At 38.5% G+C, this 20297-nt stretch overlaps 4 protein-coding genes across 14 annotated transcripts in view; 2 read left to right on the forward strand and 2 right to left on the reverse strand.

Annotated features, from left to right (window-relative positions):
• LOC132916678 (triple functional domain protein) overlaps window positions 1-20297 on the reverse strand; it is a 51909-nt gene that overhangs the window by 17731 nt on the left and 13881 nt on the right. For 4 of the 9 annotated variants that reach the window (XM_060976880.1, XM_060976879.1, XM_060976877.1 and 1 more), the window contains 13 exons: window positions 19726-20290; window positions 19165-19248; window positions 18560-19053; window positions 18299-18458; window positions 17990-18217; window positions 17662-17853; window positions 16847-17079; window positions 14467-14824; window positions 12815-13370; window positions 12328-12715; window positions 11857-12198; window positions 11594-11786; window positions 10301-11236 (listed from right to left, as the gene is read on the reverse strand). In XM_060976880.1, the coding sequence (XP_060832863.1) occupies window positions 11129-11236; window positions 11594-11786; window positions 11857-12198; window positions 12328-12715; window positions 12815-13370; window positions 14467-14824; window positions 16847-17079; window positions 17662-17853; window positions 17990-18217; window positions 18299-18458; window positions 18560-19053; window positions 19165-19248; window positions 19726-20290 (3901 nt within the window). In that variant the 3' untranslated portion in view covers window positions 10301-11128. Of the gene's footprint in view, window positions 1-10300; window positions 11237-11593; window positions 11787-11856; window positions 12199-12327; window positions 12716-12814; window positions 13371-14049; window positions 14359-14466; window positions 14825-16164; window positions 17080-17661; window positions 17854-17989; window positions 18218-18298; window positions 18459-18559; window positions 19054-19164; window positions 19249-19725; window positions 20291-20297 lie in introns of those variants that run through there. The other 5 variants (XM_060976882.1, XM_060976881.1, XM_060976883.1 and 2 more) reach the window with 5 other exon arrangements.
• Window positions 392-5396, forward strand: LOC132916686 (beta-alanyl-dopamine/carcinine hydrolase). Its single transcript, XM_060976904.1, has 8 exons — window positions 392-550; window positions 1503-1615; window positions 2676-2873; window positions 3100-3207; window positions 3341-3557; window positions 3730-3970; window positions 4056-4252; window positions 4362-5396. Exons 2-8 carry the CDS (start codon window positions 1511-1513, stop codon window positions 4478-4480), a joined length of 1185 nt encoding a protein of 394 aa, XP_060832887.1. The 5' UTR covers window positions 392-550; window positions 1503-1510; the 3' UTR covers window positions 4481-5396.
• LOC132916687 (putative E3 ubiquitin-protein ligase UBR7) lies at window positions 4545-7352 on the reverse strand. 3 transcript variants are annotated; one of them, XM_060976906.1, is made up of 8 exons: window positions 7229-7352; window positions 6746-6952; window positions 6478-6666; window positions 6246-6395; window positions 6074-6185; window positions 5667-5848; window positions 5425-5584; window positions 4545-5338 (listed from the first exon to the last, which is right to left on the reverse strand). In XM_060976906.1, exons 2-8 carry the CDS (start codon window positions 6884-6886, stop codon window positions 5187-5189), a joined length of 1086 nt encoding a protein of 361 aa, XP_060832889.1. In that variant the 5' UTR covers window positions 6887-6952; window positions 7229-7352; the 3' UTR covers window positions 4545-5186. The 3 variants fall into 3 exon arrangements, with proteins under 3 accessions (XP_060832889.1, XP_060832890.1, XP_060832888.1); XM_060976907.1 differs by lacking the exon at window positions 7229-7352 and adding an exon at window positions 7140-7219; XM_060976905.1 differs by lacking the exon at window positions 7229-7352 and adding an exon at window positions 7056-7207.
• Window positions 7674-11117, forward strand: LOC132916680 (zinc finger and SCAN domain-containing protein 12-like). The gene is made up of 2 exons (XM_060976890.1): window positions 7674-8162; window positions 8441-11117. The coding sequence occupies exons 1-2, from the start codon at window positions 7863-7865 to the stop codon at window positions 10298-10300; spliced, it is 2160 nt and encodes a 719-aa protein (XP_060832873.1). The 5' UTR covers window positions 7674-7862; the 3' UTR covers window positions 10301-11117.

Raw genomic sequence — 20297 nt, forward strand, 5'->3', positions numbered from 1 at the left:
TTACTATTTTCTGCTTTTACGAAATTTGAAAAAGAGGAAGAGAGAGAATTTTGCTGTGGATTAATTCGAATTGAAATGAGGATCGAAAGTATGTTATTAAATGAAAAAAAAACAGATAATCAAAAACAGAGACTTTTTCTCATATCGCAATCGGTACCATTGTCGTGCACAATAAAGAGGCGTACTTTCCTCTCGTTCGATATCATCGCGTGGTGAAAAGATCGGATGAAAAAGACAAGATGAAAAGTAATAGCATTAACGATTGCCGGTGGCTGTGGCAACGCGGTAGTATAACGTACAATGTATTCTTTAAACGTCGAGGAATTCTTTCCCCCTGGAGGTAACTCAACTATCCATACCGTACGACTCCGCTAATCGATGTAAGCCGATAAAAGGTAGATTAGACTTGGAGTCTTCGTAGCGGAGCGAAGCCGATCGCAAATCGTCAGTCGTGCGCGACGATCATCACCGTCAAAACGACGACGCGACCTCCGCCGTTTCATATTCTATTCGGTATATTTCACTTGAATCTCTGCGAGTTTTCTCAAGGGTAAGTCTAGAAGAAGTAAAGTGACAATACGAGAAAGAACAGTAATTGTATCTACATAATACTGGTGCAGAGTAAACTGAACGAGCACTATTAAGAAGTAGGTGTAATCGCGTGGCAAGTAGTAAGTGTCCGATTGCTTTTCTTTTTCATCCATTTTCTATCATCTTGGATTCTCGAAATCGTCCAATTTTTCATTTTACGATCGCTGACCCTACGTTTTTTTTTTTTTTACATCTACCTCGTTCCAATTACCCCGTTTTATTCTTTATCGCGTTTCGTGTATCGTGTACCAGTCGACAAAAGAAAAGGAAAAAAAGGGAGAAATTCTAACGACAGAGCAAACGAGAATCGTGACTACCACGCGAAGGAAAATGAATTATTCGTGCTCGATATAGCATGTGGCACGGTATACATACTTTGGTTGGTTACATATCCGATAATCAAACGAGGACGCATTATACGTTCGAAAAGATAGATATTCGCGCGTTAAAGAACAAATTAACAAATATTGGTATAAAAGTAAGAAGAGGGTAAAAGTGTAAAAGAGTAAAGGAGTAAGAGAGAAAGAGTGAAGGTGGACTGGAAAAAATCGAAGGAACGCGAGTTTTCGAACAAAGTCGATTGAAAAATCCGTAGTCGTAGACGTAAGTGAGACGCGAGAGAAACAAGGGGGCAATTATTTACCCTTTGCGGTCCTAAGCCGAAGATTGTGACTCGTTATTATTAGCTGTATAATAAGCACGCCCATGCATATATAAATATGTTATTATAACATACTGAAACTCGACAAGTCGACGACGGTGAGCGAGGAAATTAGCGCGAACCGATTGGAAAGGAAATAGGAAAATATTGCGAACCGCAACGGGTTAAAAGAGATAACGCGACCTTGCGAATATGTAACGAAATAGCGTTGAAATTTTAGTCGTGACGTTGCAATCATTTCGTTGTCCAGAAACGACAATGCCCGATCAAGAGATAACTAGCAAGACGAAGGACATCGGAAGGAGGCAAGCGATTCCTATCATTTACACCAGAGGAACTCATTACGACGTCGGCTTTGATATCGTAAGAATTCATTCTTTTTCTTCTATCGTTGTTATATTGTATTAGATTGTATCTCATCGTCACACGTGTAACGTATTCGCGGAATTTACATTTTTACGAGAATATAGTACAAGAGGAAATAAAAAAAAACTGCTCAAGAAACGGAATTATTAGTTACATAAGACGAATGCCGCAACATTCGATTATATTCAAAAAAGCAGACGGAAAATCACTGATTATAAGTAAATATCGTTGACTTGGGTTATTAATCGGATCTGATTCTGAATAAAATATCGAAGTACGTATATACGTGTATATTTGATAATACCCAACGTATCGTACTAATTTTCTTCCATAAGTTTTATGAATCGAAGATAACGCTAATACGGTTGCTATTATATTAATTAGAATTACAGCGACCGTATAGAAAGTGTAGAACGCGAATCTATATAGTCGTTGTTCGTTAATTATGTCTCATTTCAGAGACTCGTTTGACGATACAGGTTTTCCCCTTTTATCTTTTACTCGGTATTTACATGATTGGGTATATGTTTGATCATACTATAAAAATTACTGTTTATCGTATTTACATTCCATTGTTTTATTCTTTCATTTTTACGTCCATCCAAATAAACCGCAAACGGTCTTAAATCATTCTCACACCTGTGTCTCCAGCCTATTGAATATGTTGCGTAACAATGGTTACGCAATATTATTGCAATCTGTGGCGTTTACTCTTTTAAGAAAATAATATATGTGTAGATTTTAGAGTAACGCGTTCTCACATCGCGTCGCGCCATGCACCAAACGCGAAAAACGCCACATTCTCAAATTTTCTTTTTAATAACCGCTGTCACCGTCTCGAACGCTGTCTTCGATTTGGTAAAATAATGTATGCTGCGAGGTGGGTGGGCCGAGGGTGTGAGTGGTGAAAGACTAGACAGCGAAGGAGAAAAAGAAATCTCTAAATGCTAAACCGGTTGGAATCAGCTTATCATAGACTACGACGAATGATACGATTTCGCTCAATCTCAAAATTGGTATCATCAGGCATTTGCGATGAAAACTTCTTTTTATACAGGGTCGTACGTTTGCCGATCTAATTCAAAAGTTCGTCGACGCGTATCGACCACTCAATGAAACCTATTTGCCACTTTACGAAACGGAAGCGGGTAGAAAAATTTACGACGAGACTCTTGCCTGCGTCGAACAGCAATTTCCCGGATATGTTAAGGAAATTCAAGGAACGGCCGACGGTGCGAACGTTCCCTTTCACAAGGTACGCTTATATATTATGCATTTCGATCCTTTGACAACCTTAGCGCATTTTCAGCCAACATGTGTAAACACGTGCGCGCGCACCTCCTTCCCTCACGAATATACATCGTGCGCATATTTTCTTTCTACTCTCGTGTAAACAAATATTACCTCCTTCAAGATATCTTTTCCCTTGAAAAATCCTTCTTCAATCTAGTAAAGATGTTGAACGATTTCTTCCTTTCCAGTTGTTTCTCATGCATTTAGATGATATCGTGCCAAATGTGGCAAATGAAGGACAAGGAAATGCGTTACCGGTTGGTTGTTCGACCATCATGTGCAATCAGCCTGGACAGGTAAGCCAAACGACGAGCGAAACTCAGAAAAATAGTTGTTTCTGCTCCGGTTCTGACTCTAATAGTCACTTCTAGATGAACGTAATAGTAACTATCTTACATGTGCTTTTGTCACGTTGATTCCGAAAAACAGGAGATTTTGGGACATAACGAGGATGCGCTTAGCGAAACGTTAAACCATTGGTATTTAGTTTCCGCGCATGTAATCGAACCAGGATGCAAGCAAGAGAATTTTACGTCTTTGAGCTACGCCGGTTTTTTACCAGGATACACGATGGGTTATAATCAGTATGGTCTCGTTTATACCATCAATACGCTTAGTGCCGCTACCTTGAGATCTGGTAAAACACGTGAGTACGTTAAGTCGCTGCATCGCGTTTTCTTTCAGTTTCTCTTCTCGATTATTTCGGATACAAATGTACATTTTAAATATACCTACTGTACCATTTTTTTTCAATTTACTTTCAATTCTCTCTCTCTCTCTCTCTTCCTGTATTTCGTAAATGGGATAACAACATACAGCCAGATACTTCTTAACCCGGGCATTGTTAACTGCGGAGAATTATGTGCAAGCTCAAGAAATTTTAAGAAACGAAGGTTTCGGCGCGGCAGAAGGTTTTTCGGTAAATATGACCTTCCTAATGCAAGAAGGAGATAGAATGTTTCATAATGCCGAGGTCGGTCCTTGCGAGATTAACGGCACTCAATCGCAATTGAGCATTTTGACCGTTAGTCCTGGAGAGAATACAGTTCACTGTAACAAGTATATTTTTTCAATATTTTTAACAATGACTTTTCCTCTCCTGTCTGACGTCTCGAATCTTTCCTCGTCTCCTTCCTTTTTTTAGATATCTCCGACTGAAAATACCCGAAGTCGACGGTCTCATCGTTGATAGCAGCATCAAAAGAATGGCTGCTATTTGCAACCATCCTCCAGCAAAGTGTCGCCAAGATGTTATAAATATTCTAAGCGACCAAACGGATAACGACTACAGAGTTTATCAAGAAAAAGATAAAAACGACCCTGTAAAAACTATAGCAACTGGTAGGTTTTCTAACTTATCCATTTTTATCGTTCCTTTTTTTCGTCCAATTTGGCTATCATTATCATTGAAGAACTATCGATACAAACTCAAATAATCATACAAATATAGGTATCTTCGACTGCATTGAAAGAACCTGGTCTATTTATACGAATAAACCAAATTCTACGGAACCAATTTTGGTAATACCACTGCGATTAAACGACGAATCGACTGTTCCTGATATGTAATTTGCCGCTCAAGCCGACGTTGCGATGTAATTCGTCTCCAAAGTAATTTATTTTTTCTTCGTAAAAAAAGAAAAAGAAAAACACAGAACACAAAATCATCAGCTCAGTCTTTTCTTTCTTTTCATTTTACATCGCATTTATTTATGTTTATTATTCTAATCCATCACATAAACAATTTCTTTCAACCAATTATAATATTTTTATTCCACTATTCAATTTCGATAATAACCGTATTGCGTTTGTACTTTGCACCATGTTTGGTGTTTGCCGACGCAGCTTGCACTTCATACAAATATTGGAACTTCACAAACTATTTCTTTTTACTTGCTGATGCAAACGCTGCGTTATATACATAGGAAAACATTTCGTTAAATAGCGTTAAAGAAAAGTTGAGAGTTTCCAAAAATAACAAAATACTCTTCTTACTTTTCATTATTCCTTTTCGTCCTTTTCTTTCTCTTCTCCTTCACTTTCCCTTTCACTTTTAATATCGAAAAAAACAGTTATAATTTATTGGAACACTGCTACATTTACAACTTCAAAATTGTACCAGATGCGAGATAGTTCAATATCACGCGACTAAGCTTTGTAAATGAACGAAATATATAAAAGTATAACATCACTTGCAGTAATATAGAAATACATTGATTTTTTGTTTCTGTTTTGTTAGAAACGACAAATTTTTATAGCATTCGAGTAATGAATTTCAACGACAATACGTAGGTATTACTATTTTTGGTCGCTTCTTCGATTCCATTTCCGAGAAAAATTCCTTTATATCTTCTTCTCGCACGACTTTCTTGTTTTCAGCAAATTTTTGCAAATATTGTTTCAATCGTTCCTTCATATTATTGTATTCTGCCAACATATGTATACAAGCGAACGTGAATATAAAATAAACAAAATTATAGAACGACTCGAATAAATCTTTAGTCCGTAATTACCTTCGATAGCAGTCAATTGTTCGACATGACCTAAAGAGGCAAGAGCTTTCATACCCTTCTCGTATTGTGATTCTCGACTATTTATTTTACCAGCTTCCTCGTACGCGTGTACACTGTCTGTTGGATCAAGGAGGAACGCGATTTGTTTCTCTCGGTAGAGCTACGATCGTAAAAAATTTTTTAATTTACGAATATAGAAAATCGAGGATTTATTTCACGCTGCATGAAAAGAAACCTTTTACCTCTTTGCATGTTTCACAAGTACATAGAGCAGCTCTCCATCCTTCTGTCCAAAAACAACTTCCCCGTAATACTCTTAGTTTTGCAGAATTGTTTCTTGGCATACTACAACTTTTTGATTCACTTTCAACGTTAATCAATTCCTCCTCTTTATCACTGAAAGAGACTTCTGTTCCTGTCAAAGCTACAATCATGTATATGCAAAACTGTATTTTTAATATATTTATATAAACTGTATTTATATATATATTTATATATAAATATTATATATAAATATTTATATATATATTTATATATAAATATATATATAAATACAGTTTATATAAATATATTATATATAAAAAGTTTATATAAATATATATATATATATATAACAATCGCTAAGACATTACAAAATTTTCCAGTATACCTGTGTATTTGTTGGCATAATTCCACAGGAAGTCATTCTTTTTCATACAGCCATCACAAATCATTTCATCGTATGCACCATCTGCTGGCATTTCCTTTTCACATTCTAAATGCTAGATGTCATTAATTGGAATTAGTCCAAAAATATTTCAACTGATATAAGGACATATTACCTTCGAATGATACCAGTCTTCGCAGATTATACATTGTAACATTTCATCGTTAACAGTATCATCTGGATCTGGATATGGTCTTTGACAAATGCAATAAAGGCCATCAAAGTTGTGATTATATTGATTTTCAGAATTTAGTGAATCCTTTGACTAAAAGTAGAACAAGACATGAAACAAGAGGAGGAAAAAGTACAGAACACAAAACGTAACAATAACAGAGAAATCAACATACAGGATCCAGGTTACATTTTTTTCCTCCAAACTTTGAATTACCACAGTCACATCTAAAATGTCTTTTAGTATATAATTCGATAAGTTCATGACCTTCGTGACAATGAAAACTACAAGCAAGGCAAACTGCTGCACGTACTGATTTCTGACAACAGGTTTTACATGCGTAAAGAGCTTGCCGTGTATAACCCTGAAAAATCAGATGATTCATCTTTAATTAAATGTTACTTGTTTACTAGAGAAGGTTAGCGATTGTGTAAAAGTAAAACCTTGCTGTAAGTGCAATTTTTGTCATCAGATGCACCAAGAACCGCATACGCGTCCTCTTCTAACTGATTCTCTTCTCGAAGTACATCTAACATTGTAACAGAATTTTCTTCTTCGATAATTTCCTCGATATTTTCAGACATTTTGTTTCGTTTGTATCCAATAGTAAACCGAATTAATTTAATTCTTCTTAATCATGTATTGAAAATCTGGAATCAAGGTTATTACCTTTATTACCCTTTCTTCTCTCTACCTTTCCCTCTTCGAATACGATGCTTGTCAACTGAAAGCTATCGATAATCGTTTATTTACATGCTTGCATGCGTAATCTCTAGAACGAAATGAATTTGAAAACACAACACTACATTGGGATACGAACGAATCGTATATCGTAACTGTGTTGCGTTGTTTCGCGCGGCTTCTTTACGCTACTATTACAGTTGGTAAATTAATCGCAATCACTACCGCGACGATAGCGCTCTTACCTTTACGGATCGTACATTTTATCCATATAGATTATATGTACATACCTAGATAGATACTTACATATAGGGTTATTCTAACCATGGATACTGAATATATACTACTCGAAACCATACAGCTATACGGTTATGCGCAGTATGCACTGATATCACCTTCTCTATATATACGCATACATGTGTAATGTATAATCCATAACAAATAACTAATAAACTAGTAAAAAGTTAGGAAATATTGTACAAAATATCCCTTTATTGTACCTTTTTAACATTTCAAAATCATCTTTATCGTTTCTTTTTATTTTGATACTGAAATTTCGTCATCTGATTTGAATTTCTATAAGTTTACGCGCCAACAATTAATGCGTACAAGTATTTTATATATCATCTATAATACGGATCATATACAGATGAAAGATAAACCTGACGTACACCATCTATAATGGTATTAATAGATATCGAGAGATGGCAGGCACGTTCAGTAGCTTTGCTTTTCGCGCCTTAATTATGCCTAACCTGTCTTAAATATATAAAGCTTTTCAACTTTTTTTTGAGTGAAAGGCTACTAATATAAAAGCGAATATAAGAAGCTATTCGTTCTGTTTCTTATTACTTGACAAGTTATTTGAAGTCACAAGTAATGGAGGAAGTAACCAAATGCAGATACATCGATTGTGTCGACACACGGGAAAAGGGGCAAATACTTCATGAACTTCCCGTTTGTGATACCGGTCTCTGTGTGAGGTGGTTGATCAACAGTGGTCACGTGGACCTAATTGGAAGTGATCTTGATGTTTTACGGTCTATGAGATTTTTCATTTGCGATAATCACTTTACGGAGGATTGCTATCTTAGTAAAGGCACTCTAAAGGAAAATGCAGTCCCTTCTCCGCATTGGAGTACTGTTTCGAGAACATTGAGGAATTCGAAAACACGACGGGTAGGTATTTTTTTCTATTGCAATCGTTAAAGGTCTAATGTACGTGTAATATTAATATTATTACTACAAACTACTTCTCCTGGGATTATTGTTATTGTTTCTATTACTATTGTTATTGGTAGCAGATATTAATAATTATCGGAAAGGAAAATCACAAAGATACAAGTTAGAACGTAAATTAATATTTATAAATTGATGTGATTCTATTATGGATAAATGATTCCCCAATTATATATGCCCTATACTCTATTACTCTATAGAGCTCCATGAAATTTCAGAAAATTCAATTAAACAATCAAGAAAGTTCTATGGAGGAAGTAGCAACGGGTGAGCATACAGAGAAAAATGTTTCTTCCGAACTTGAAGTGGATCAGTGGTGTAGAACGTGCGCGACCAAGAAACAGAACCTTGTAAGCATGATGACGGGAAAGAGCACAGACATGAGCCTGCTGTCGAAATTGAAGCTTTTGATAGAAATCGACGATGAAGATGCTTTACCCACAAAAATGTGCAATGAATGTGTTGACAAGTTGGAACAATCGTTCAAGTTTTTTCAACAGATTTACGTAGCAGACAATACATTGCGTCATGTGTTTCCAAATACACGACCGAGCAGTACACCCAGAAAGCCTTTGTATTCAATCAGTAAACATATGAGAAATGAACAAAAGGAAAAGGAAAAAGAGAAAGAGAAAGAGGAGGAACAGCAACAACAGCAAGATCGTGCTCCAAAAATTACTCGTGGTATCTTTAGACGTGGTCGAGGTAGACCTCGCACTAGGGGCTATGCAGCCAGAGCAAGAGCAAGGCAAAGATCCGGTCATATACCAATCTCAGTTTCAAGGACTACTAATTCCAATGCTAATCTGAATGATAATAAGACGTACGAGAACAGAGTGAACGAAACCACCGCATTGAGGAGCGAATCTCAGAGTATGATGCTCGATGAAGAAAGAGAAGGTGATACTGTATTTTCTTTACTCACCGATACATGCCATATGGACGAAGAGTTAGATTGGTCGGATGTTTTAAAAGTAATGAACGATCAAAGATACCAGCAGGTCATTTCTAGACAAGAAACGGAGACAAAGTTGAAGGAAAAAACGCAAAAGAAGGAAACAGAGGAACAGGTAATTGAATCGGAAATGACTGAATTACAAGCGGAGTCAACATCGGAATCGTCGAAAGTGGAAATGAAGACAGAAACTGAAATTGAGATCAAAGAAGAGATTGAGATGGAGATAAAAATGGAGGTAGAGCCGGAAGCAGAAGCGGAGAAGACGGAAGCGGAACAGAAGGCGCAGTCTAATGAGGACAAATCGACAATGGAGGAGGTTCAAGAAATACGTTGTGAATTCTGCAACGAATCATTTAAACTTAGACTTCAGTTACAAACACATTTATTGACCGATCATTCTCAATTGTCAGGATATATGTGTATAGATTGCTTAATTTGCTATGAAAGTGAATCGTCACTGTCGAAACACCGTAGTTTACATCACGGAGATCGAAGATATCGCTGCGAACATTGCCACCAAGAATTTCTTGAGAAAAGAATACTGAGAGATCATATTAAAAAATGTGAATTGCACGAAACAACCAATTACTCGTGCTATTCGTGCGAGTTAATATTTTCTTCGAAACAAGAGCTGACCGATCATGTGAAAACTCATTCGGAAAGTTCGGTCATACCGTTTCACTCGGATCTCGATAATTCGCAGAAAATTGAGAATGAATTGGTATCATCTGTGGAAGCCGTAGTAAAGCAAGAACCACAATCTGAATACCCTTCTTCCGTTATATCTCCGAAAGATACCGTCAGCGAAATTTCCATATCGAATCCAGATGAAAAATATAGCAGTAGCGTGATTATTTCGAGCGATACACTTAAGACTGATGCAGTCGAGGAGGAAATGCAACAACCAACTGATGGCGAAAAATCGGCGATGGTGATTTGTCCCGATTGCAACGAGCAAATGCACGATACAATGGAACTCAGTGTTCATCGAATGCGTCGTCATTCGATGAATAGGAAAGACGCGACGTGTCTTCTCTGCGACAACAAATCCTTTTCTTCTTTGGATGAATACGAACAACATGTACTAGATCATTGCAAGCGACTAAGAATATCACCATGATAAAATGAACGTTTTCTTTATTGCAAAGTAACATCTCAACGATAAAGAAGATTCATTATTTCGATTCATTATTATCGGTGGACACAATGTGATTTTCGAAGATATCGAGAAAATTAAAGAATACCAAATTAATCGCTCTACTAAAATATCTCACATTGTGCACATTCGTGTTACGTCGATCTAATTGCCTCTTAACTAAAGCAAGGAATATGTATATTTTAATCGAATCAATGTATTGTTGCTAAACATTTAAAATAATCGACCAATTTGATCGTTTCTTTCATTTAACTGTCATATTGAATAAATCATGTAAAAAAAGTACAAAAGTCGAAGGATAGAGAGCAGTAATATAACAGTGGGACATACATTCGTGATAACGAATATATGACTGGTATCTATAAAGAAACGTATCGATAGAAGTAAATGTTTTTTACGCGAGAGGTCATGACGTGCGCTTTACATAACGTAACACATTGTAATATGTTTACATAATTAATGTAAAAAATACAATTCTTTTATTTCATTCGAAAGGTAAAGAGAGGGGGTAGTAGTTGTGTGTGTGTGTGTGTGTGTGTGTGTGTGTGTGTGTGTGTATGCATGCGCGTGTACGCACGCACTTGTATAGGTTTAATATACGCGTAAATATATATGTATGTAAATAATACAGAATGTGCATAGACACACAACAGACGAAATTGCCGATAGGCGTGCGAATGCAACAGCGAATCGCAAGTGTTGTTTATTATTTACAATCGGCCAAATTCGGCTGATAGCTTTTAATGTTATTTAGCAATAAATATGTCTTTTGCAAACGATACTGACAAGGAGTCAAGAATAAAAACTGCTATTCCGATCCTGATGAGATTTTGAGCGATGAGCACGGCGCTCGGTAAACGCAACCATTCTAGAGGAAGGGATGGTCGCGCCAATCGATATCTGAAACAAAAATCGAAGTGCAATTTAATCTTTTGGACGAAATTACGCGCAGATATATGGTAGAATAGAAATACGTATTACATAATTAGTTATCAAGCTAACGTTGCTGCTAATGGTGTGATGTAGTGCAGTGCACCATCACGAGTATGAGATCGAATAGCGTTGCACAATCTCGAACTATTTAATTTCTATTTAATTTGATGATTATTGTTATTTAACAATTGAATTTTCGAGATTTTAAAAAACGGTCAGTGATAGATGCCGTTAGTCTACGTTTACCGTTTCAGCAAAAATGACTTGGTAATACAAGTAAAAAGGTGAGTGGAAGATAATGAATTTGCTATAATTCGCGGTTACCTTAAACCAAGGCGATGATAAAATTAATTGAGCGGTTGCTCTGTCTTCTCCATGTAAACGCAGCAATGTTTCAAGAAGGTTTTTCACGTCGGTCGATATCTCGTTGAAATATTCGTCGGGAAAACAAAAATCACATTTAAGTATGTTGGCGGTAGTTTCCTCGATGGAATCGTCCAAGAAAGGTGAAAGCCCGCTGTAAGTATGGAACAGATTTCAGAAGAGAACTTTTTAACATTTTAACCGATAAAACATCACGTATTTACCTTAATAATACATATAGAAAAACGCCGGCAGCCCACATGTCCGTGTAGGATCCCGTTGGTTTACCGAGAACCGATTCCGGAGCTGCAAATTCCAAATCAACGGGAGGAGGGACTACTTGGTCTAGTGGTACCGCTCTGATGGCTTCACCGAAATCTATCAATTTTACGATACCAGTTTCGCTATCAACCAAAATATTTTCCGGTTTTAAGTCCAAGTGAGCTTGTTTACGCGAATGTAGCCACTGTAACGCTGACAACAATTGACCGGTGTATTTTGCGACAGTAGATTCCGTGTACTCAACTTGTTCGCCAAGATACGCGAACAATGTCGACCCTCTGACCCTGATAAAGCAAAAGAGAATTACTATGGCAAGTAATTATAATAATCAGATGACGATTCGAATGAGGTAAATGTAGGAAAAGAGAAGAACTAAAAAAGAAAAAAAGGAAGCGAAATGGATAAATACTGACAGCTCCAAAACGATAGTATCGATATCCGGTTGAGGTGTATCCTCGAAGAGCGCAAACGCTCGAACAATATTATCGTGACGTATACTTCTGAGAAGATCATATTCGGCACGCGTTAGCGAGAGCGGCTGCTTCGATCGAGATATTTGTTTTAACGCTACTTCTCGATCGAATCCTTTTTCCCTCGCACAGCACACTCTTGCGAATCTACCGGTTCCTAATTCTTCCAATTCGATATATTTGTTAGTAAACTGTTCAATTTCCATATCGTTGGTCAATTTTTTCTTCGAATTAGGTAACGCAACGATCGACGAGGTTGTCTCGTTCATCGTGAATCCGTTGGATCGATTGCACTCGATCGTGTCGCACCAAGCGTTGGTCGCATCGATTCCTGAAAAAAAAGAAGGTAAAGAAAGCGTAAAACGCGATCCACGATATAATAACGATGGGACGAAATAGAATAGCACGATGTAATAACGATAGAACGTACCTATGATACGAAGGGGAATTTTCGCTGAACAGGAACCCGTTTCATGTTCGACGAGACAGTGGTAAATCCCGGAATCAGAGGGAAGGCAAGGAGCAATTTCGAGACAAAGGGAATCGTTCGTTCGGAAAAGTCGATATCGATCGGTTCCCTCGATGATGTCACATCGTTGCCCCTCCTTTCTCCAACGGACGAGCGCACGTTCCACGCGACGAGCTTCCAGCACGAGCCGAGCCACGCCACCGGCCGTCGCCCTGATCGAACACGGAATAGTCAAGATCGCGGGAGGACCGTTCTCTTCCGCGTGTATATCTTGCGGAAGACGGACGCTCTCTCCCGAACCCTCCGCCGAATCGATTCTTCGCGGACGAAAAGACCATGCGCGGCTGATGGATGAATTCGGAACGAGACTCGCCGGAATCCAGAATTCCTCCTTTTTCATCCCGATTACCGGGGAGACGATCAGCCCTGGACCGTCCACACGGAAGATCTCCAATTCTTCTCCAGCGTGTAATTTCCCCCAATCTGCGGTTAATCTTACTCTGCTTCCTGGAACGATCTACGGAATCTGCGGATTAACTTGCCGAATCTTTTCCCTTGTCCCACTTCCCGATCATGCACCTTTGACCACGCGCCACCCATCTCTCACCGCCCATTTCCACTCCCTTCGAAATCCACCTCCTCATTCTCCTTCTTCCTTAACCACTATCTTCCTTCAACGTTCTTCTGACTTAAACCGAACCAACCGCTTCATTTACTCTTATTATATTACTCCAGTAATATATAAATATTTCACTCGAAGTTACACACTACAATACATACACCTTCGAGTTAAAGAGCAAGCAATCTGACTGAATACGGCGATACTGAGAGATACCGACCCAATACGTTTAATAAACTCTTGATAGCTACAACATACATAACCAATTAAACAGGTATATCGTGATAAAATTGCAAGAAACTATAGCTTTTAGCGATAGAATACCAACGCACAAAACTATCGTTTAAAATACTATCACTAGATTAGTTGATTATATGCTATGTATCTATACGAGCATAGAGCAAGGTGAAGATGGACAACGATGGCGACCTCGGTAACGACTACAACGAATTCATCGATGATCACTGCGCTGATTACAATCGCGGCGGTGGCGACGCTACAACCACGAGGACGACGATAAGAATAATACGTAATATGGAAGGGAAGGCAGTAATGATGCAAGAAGCAACAAACAAACTACAGATTCAAAATGTTTGAGAACGTTTCATTTTGTGTAAAATATGTACAAGATAATACTGGTTTCCCAAATAAGAGTAACAAATTGTTAAAGCCTGTAGAGTATACAGTGAGTGCAGTAATATCGTACGTTGGGAAGACGTACAACTTATCAATGAGAAACGATGTATTTCATTGTTTGCGTTATTCGTTTCACAATCGATGGGAACAGTGGAAAGAAATAAAAGTTATTACCGTACCAACGAAAAATTATACGACAGAGAGCGAATAGCAACAGGCATCAAGAGGAAGAGAAAGAAGAATCCTTTTGCTGCAATTGCAAGAGTTCTAATTACGAATAGAGGCAAATAGAATTGTATATAGTATGTATGTATGTATTTAGTTAATAAATAGTAGTAATTTCGATATTGTTGCTCACCGGAATAGAATTGTTGCGAACAGGCGATCGAGGTCGAAGGGTGCTTCTAAATCCCTCGAGAAAATTCAGTCTGCTTTTGCTAGGGCTTGACTGCGTTTGCGGGGAATCCTGATCCGTAGCTCCGGTACGAGGTCGGTGTAACACCGATGTTGTTGCCGTTCCCGTTCCCGTTCCTGTAGCTGTCGCTGCTACAGCTGCGGCTGTAGCTAATGTTTTTGAAGTAGCAGAGATGGTACTACCAGCGGCACCGGCCAATTCATTTCTCCGTTCCTCGTTTGTTTTAGACATGTTCGGTATTGTTGATGAAATCGTTGAAAGTACACTTCCTCGACACGGAGAATCCGGACTCACGCCACGACTGTACGTCAGCAAATTATAAATAAAATTCAAACACGGTACTGCATCCACCGAAATATTTACGCATTTTTCTTACGTCGAGTTATTATAACTCGAACGAGGAGGTATCATAACTCGAATCAACACTCGGACAGATTGGTTGCGCGAGAAACTCGATATCGTAATATTGTTAGAATACTTTGCTATACTTGGCTACCTTGTAGCAGTACGTAGTTTCTTTTCTGCATCTTTCCCTTTTCTTTTCAAAGAAAGAAAATTCGGCGTTTAAAATATCGTATTCGTTCAACACCAAGTATAAAGCAAGTTAAGATTTTAGTCAGGCGTAAGATATTGATGCTGCAGTACCCTGTGCTCGTGGGAAATGATAAGACAAAACAAGCTGTTAGTCAAACGACGATAGTAAGTAATGTTAAAATAGGCGTGGGAAAAGGATGCATCACAATTACAATATTGATCAATGTACAATTTATTCTAAACAAAATGTTTACGTTTCTCAAGTCATTAGCTTTACTTTATGTGATCTTTCATGAATGCACATTTATGTACAGCATACTATCCCCCGCGATCGTTTAATCTTGCACTTATAAACATTATTAAAATTATTATACACTTGCAGAGTTACGTTGTTAATAAGTAATATATAGCTTTTGGTGGGGGTGAGTCAGCATGTTGTACATGTTCGCTGTCATGTGTTTTTGTTTATTGCGTTTGATCTTTATCGTTATTATTTTACATACGCGAGATTATTCGCGTACAGTTACATATAGATACGCGCATATAACTATCTTCTTTCTGTATGTGGAAACCAATGAAACCCACCAAACGTGCTCCCATAAACGACAAAACGAAGAAATACGAAAGACCAAAAAGACACTGTACATAGCTGTGTTTGTTCGTTGTTTCATCAATTTTACCTTTTATTCGACAATTTTTCGTATTTATCCAACTCTTGTAATTGAATCTGTCTCGCCCCCACCCCTCCTCTTTCTATTTTCCCTTTCAACGCGCATTCTTCATCTTTCTCTCTTTCTCTCTTACACGTAACACGCACGCATACACACACCCACAGAGACGCGTGCGCCTTCGCGTTTACGCAAAATACATACATGCAGTTACGCGGCAGGACGTAACTCACATAAACAGAAGCATGCAACAAACACGCCTTTCCACTTTACTGTTATTCTTCTTCAAACAGCAGGACACCAAGGAGTAGTGACGAGGATGTAACCGATGTGAGTGAATACATTTTGTTATACCTACCCTTACCTGCACAGATGTGCAAACATAGCCGAGAAATAAGAGAAGATTTACTAGATCGTATCGTATCGTACCGTACTGTACCTCATCGTATCGTATCGTATCGTATCGTATCGTATCGTATCGTAACTTATCGTATCGTATCGTAACGTATCGTATCGTATCGTATTGTATTGTATTGTATCGTAACGTATCGTATCGTATCGTATCGTATCGTATCGTATCGTACCGTGCCGTATTGTATTGTATCGTATTGTGCCGTATTGTATCATATCGTATCATGTACTAACGTACTGTATCATATTATATTGCATTGTATAGCGTTATGTTCCAGTGAACCATGGCAAACGCAGTTCTAGGAACGTTAAAAACTACTCCAAAGGAGGTAGGTAATTATTATAGAATATAGTAGGAGACGCTCTCGCGATAAAGCTATTCAGCAGCAATAGCGAGGTAGATTCCTGGACTGCAATGTTAAGGCAAATAAGAGGAAGCACGTCGCAATATGGTGAAAAAGTAGTGTATACATAAATTATGTGTGCTTAAAGAACATATTGTGAGGTAAATTAGGGGCAGAACGAAAGGAAAACAGAGATTCAAACGAATTTCGGTTTAGGAGACGACTACGGTTCTCTAGCATATACAGCGCTTCTGTATCTCTTTTTATATAAAATATACAAAAATATTTCGGAACGAATCTTCACGGGTCGAGCGTTGAAAGAGTGTCAATGTAAAGAGACATTGTGTTAGATAAAGAGACGCTTACAATGGATCTTTGGTAAGTTCCTTTTGGTAGGCAATCGGCGACTGTATCGCCTTAAGAAAGTCATGTTGGGTCTGCAGGATGGCAGTGATCGTATCTACCCACTCCTGCTTCCGCGGCCCATTTTCTTCTGCTGCGCTACAAGAAAATGCAAGGCCAGGTTTTCGAGGATCCGTCGAGCGAATTATGAACTTTTCCGGGTCGTCGTAAGAATTTTGTAAGCACAGTTTATTCACCTGTATGTAAAAGCAAAATATTTATCTTTGCAGTTTAAGCTTATTCTATGTACGAGAAATCCGGTTCTCTTTTCTATTTTTTTTTCTTTCTTCTCTTAACCACGTTAGCTGTTAATCATGGACTGTCAAGTATTCTAAGAGATTACGATAATATACTAGTCGTTCTAGTTTCTTCTCTTCTCACGAGACGAGAAGATATCCGAGAAGATGAAAATACAAGAAATTACTATTTCTACCCGTCCTTGTTAGTTCTTCCATAAGTATTTAATGAGTATCGCGTCTAAAGATAAATTACAAATATCGTACGGGATGTACATGCATGTGTATATCTTGTTTCAATCCTATCTTTTCTTCGTTTAATTTCAATCAATAGATTTTAAAACCAATCGTCGGTATTTGCATTTCCTTGGAATTTACGACTAATTTCACGATCTAATAACTTAACTGAAGTAAACTATAACTCGTTTATCTGCAAATATTTGTAAGGAAGTGGTTTATCGTCTGGTGTATCGTGTATGTTGGCAAGAGAAGAAGAACTTGTGGAGAAAATGTTAAATAAGTTTCACGATATCGTTGCTTTACCTGGATATGAGCTTTGTAAATGTAGACAGGATTCGTGAACTGTGTCTTTTTGCCGACAGCCTCGCTAAAAATAATATTTTGCTCGAAGAGGAAGACTTGCCATTCTTTTTCCTTACTCGGTAAATTCGAGGAAAATTCCGATACTAAAAGCGGTCCGTGCAACAGTAACTTTCCTTGCGCCGTGATCTTTCCCTGTGACAGTTGAATAAAATAAATAAGCAGTTCGAAAGATACGAGAGATATGAAAAATTGTACGGTGAAAGAGGAGAATATAAATATATGGATACGGATCGAGCTACATTTTGCAGCGGGATAAAATTTAACTTACGTCAAAACCTTGAAGTCTGGCAACATCCATCATGTCATTGGCCGCTTTTGGAATAATGCGCATTACATGAACCGCAGCTGTAAGCCCTTCGATCTCTGACATTCTTTGAGTTCGTTCGGTAAGTCTTAGTGCTTCTCGAAGAAGAAGTTGATACTTTGTGATCCTTTGAACCGGTTTGATTAAAAGGTCGCACAATTGTAACCGATGTCCGAGCTTTTGTCTCAAGTCCTAGACGCGACAATACTCAGCAATAATAAAGAATTAAAAGCGCATGAAAATTAGAGACGCCTTTATAGTACGACAACTTACCTCGAAATAGGTATCTATATATTCGGAAACGATATATTCGGAGACTGGTTTGTTTTGACAATAAACAACGTACATATGTAATTTTCTTTCGTATCGCTTAAATAGCGGTCCGAGCTCTTCCGGACGTTCCAAGCAACGTTCCAACGCCTTCAGGAAGAAACTGTATAAACGAAAAAATGAATCCAATTTCATTTGCATCTGGTGTTTAAACACGCCGTACTGAATACGATAAAAAGAGAAGAAAGTAGAAACGAGGCTTACTCTCTATGCCACTCGTAGATTGCTTCTATATTGCCGAAAACCATTTTATCTTTTCCACCACGCAAATCATCCGGCAATGGAACTTCGGACTCTGGATCTCGCATCAACGACATGTACCCTTCGACTATTTGTTTTAGGTCATTTACATAATCTTTTTCCGTTTCCACCAATTCTCGAATAACGAATTGTCGTTTCGCTAACACTGCACTTTCCACATCGCACTCTTCCGAAGTCCCGTGAACAGGGCTACTCGTTGTGGTCGTTGTGGTGGTGGTTGTCGTCGTCGCCATCGTCGTTACCATCGTTGCCGCTGTTGTCATTGCTGTTGTTGACGTTGCTGTTGTCGGTGCCGCAATCGTAGTACCAGCGATAGTTATCGCAGTTGACAGGGTACCTTCGTCATAATCGTCGTCCCCACCGATACCAACGTTCGAACTTTTACCACTGGGTGTCCGCATCAGGCTTTGTCTTTCTTGATTTTCCGTATGTTGTTCCTATTTTCACGTTCGATGTAGTATGAAAAAGACGAAAGAACCATCAGCAACAAGAGGCGTGGTAAATCACAAAAAACAATGACCCTTAATTTTTTAATTTAACAAACTTACCATCCTTTCTTTCACGATCTGTTCGATCTCAGCTAAATCGGCCGTCGTAGCACCGTCAAGAATTTTTGCCGATCGTTCAGACGTCTACGAACAATTAAAAGCAATTCAATTTAAAGTTGTTGCCTACAAATAGTATATTTAATTTATATTCGCATCCATTATATCACGGAGACTTAACATTTTGAAATTCAAGTTAAACTTTATCGTGCTTACTTATTAGTATATCGTTCCTTAATCGTAAGAAAAACGTACGGAACGGAAGGTTCACCCGCGTAGAGGCACACTAGGTATATTAAAACGGTTTCATTGATGCAAAGAATGGAACGTTAAAATTTCCTCACGTACGATTCATTTGTATTCATCGCATTCGCGGTCAAACGTTGGGACCAGGTAAAATAAATCGAGTTACAATGGGCGGAAGAAGGTTCTAGATTAAAAACTAAGAGGGAAACGAAGGGAACAGAATAAGAACGAGCGAGATCGAAAGCCAGGGAGAAAGAAAAGAAATGAAAAAAAAAACGGAAAAATATTAGGAGCGGCAAGAAAGAAGATGAAACTTGCTCGAGATTTTCCACAGCTTTCTGTTGCAATTGCAGATTCCGATGAACCGTTAGCTGTTGCCACGAGTATCGGTTCGGTGATAGGTTTCATCGGCGGTGGAAGTTCCAATTCATCCTCGGCATCGTCCGCCCCATTTTGCTCGGAATACGTTAAAGCCTCGGTGTCGTCAGGTTCCGGCATCGTATCCTCTTCCAACTCAGGTTCCGATTGCTCGGTTTCTCCTTCCTCCTCTTCAGCTCCTTCGAGTCCTGGCTCGAGTTCCGTGTCAAGATCCGCCTCTGACACAGAGGTAGACACGCGCATAGACGCGGTCGCGGTTGTTAACGCAGAAATGGAAACAGAAGCGCTTCTCAAAGGTCGAGACTGTTCGCCACCACTCGGCAATCTAAATCGTTTCTCCGAGACGTTCTTTTTCAAGGAGGATCGTTCGCAAGACGTTTGCACGATCGAGATCGCAGTCGACGTCGTCGCTGTTGTAGCTGTCGTTGTCGGTGTCGTAGTCGGTGGGGATTTCTCCACTTTACCTTGGCTAAGTTTACGCAACGGTGGAGGTAGCCACTTTCTCCTATGGA

This window comes from Bombus pascuorum, chromosome 2, assembly GCF_905332965.1.
Source record: "Bombus pascuorum chromosome 2, iyBomPasc1.1, whole genome shotgun sequence".
Lineage (NCBI taxonomy): Eukaryota > Metazoa > Arthropoda > Insecta > Hymenoptera > Apidae > Bombus > Bombus pascuorum.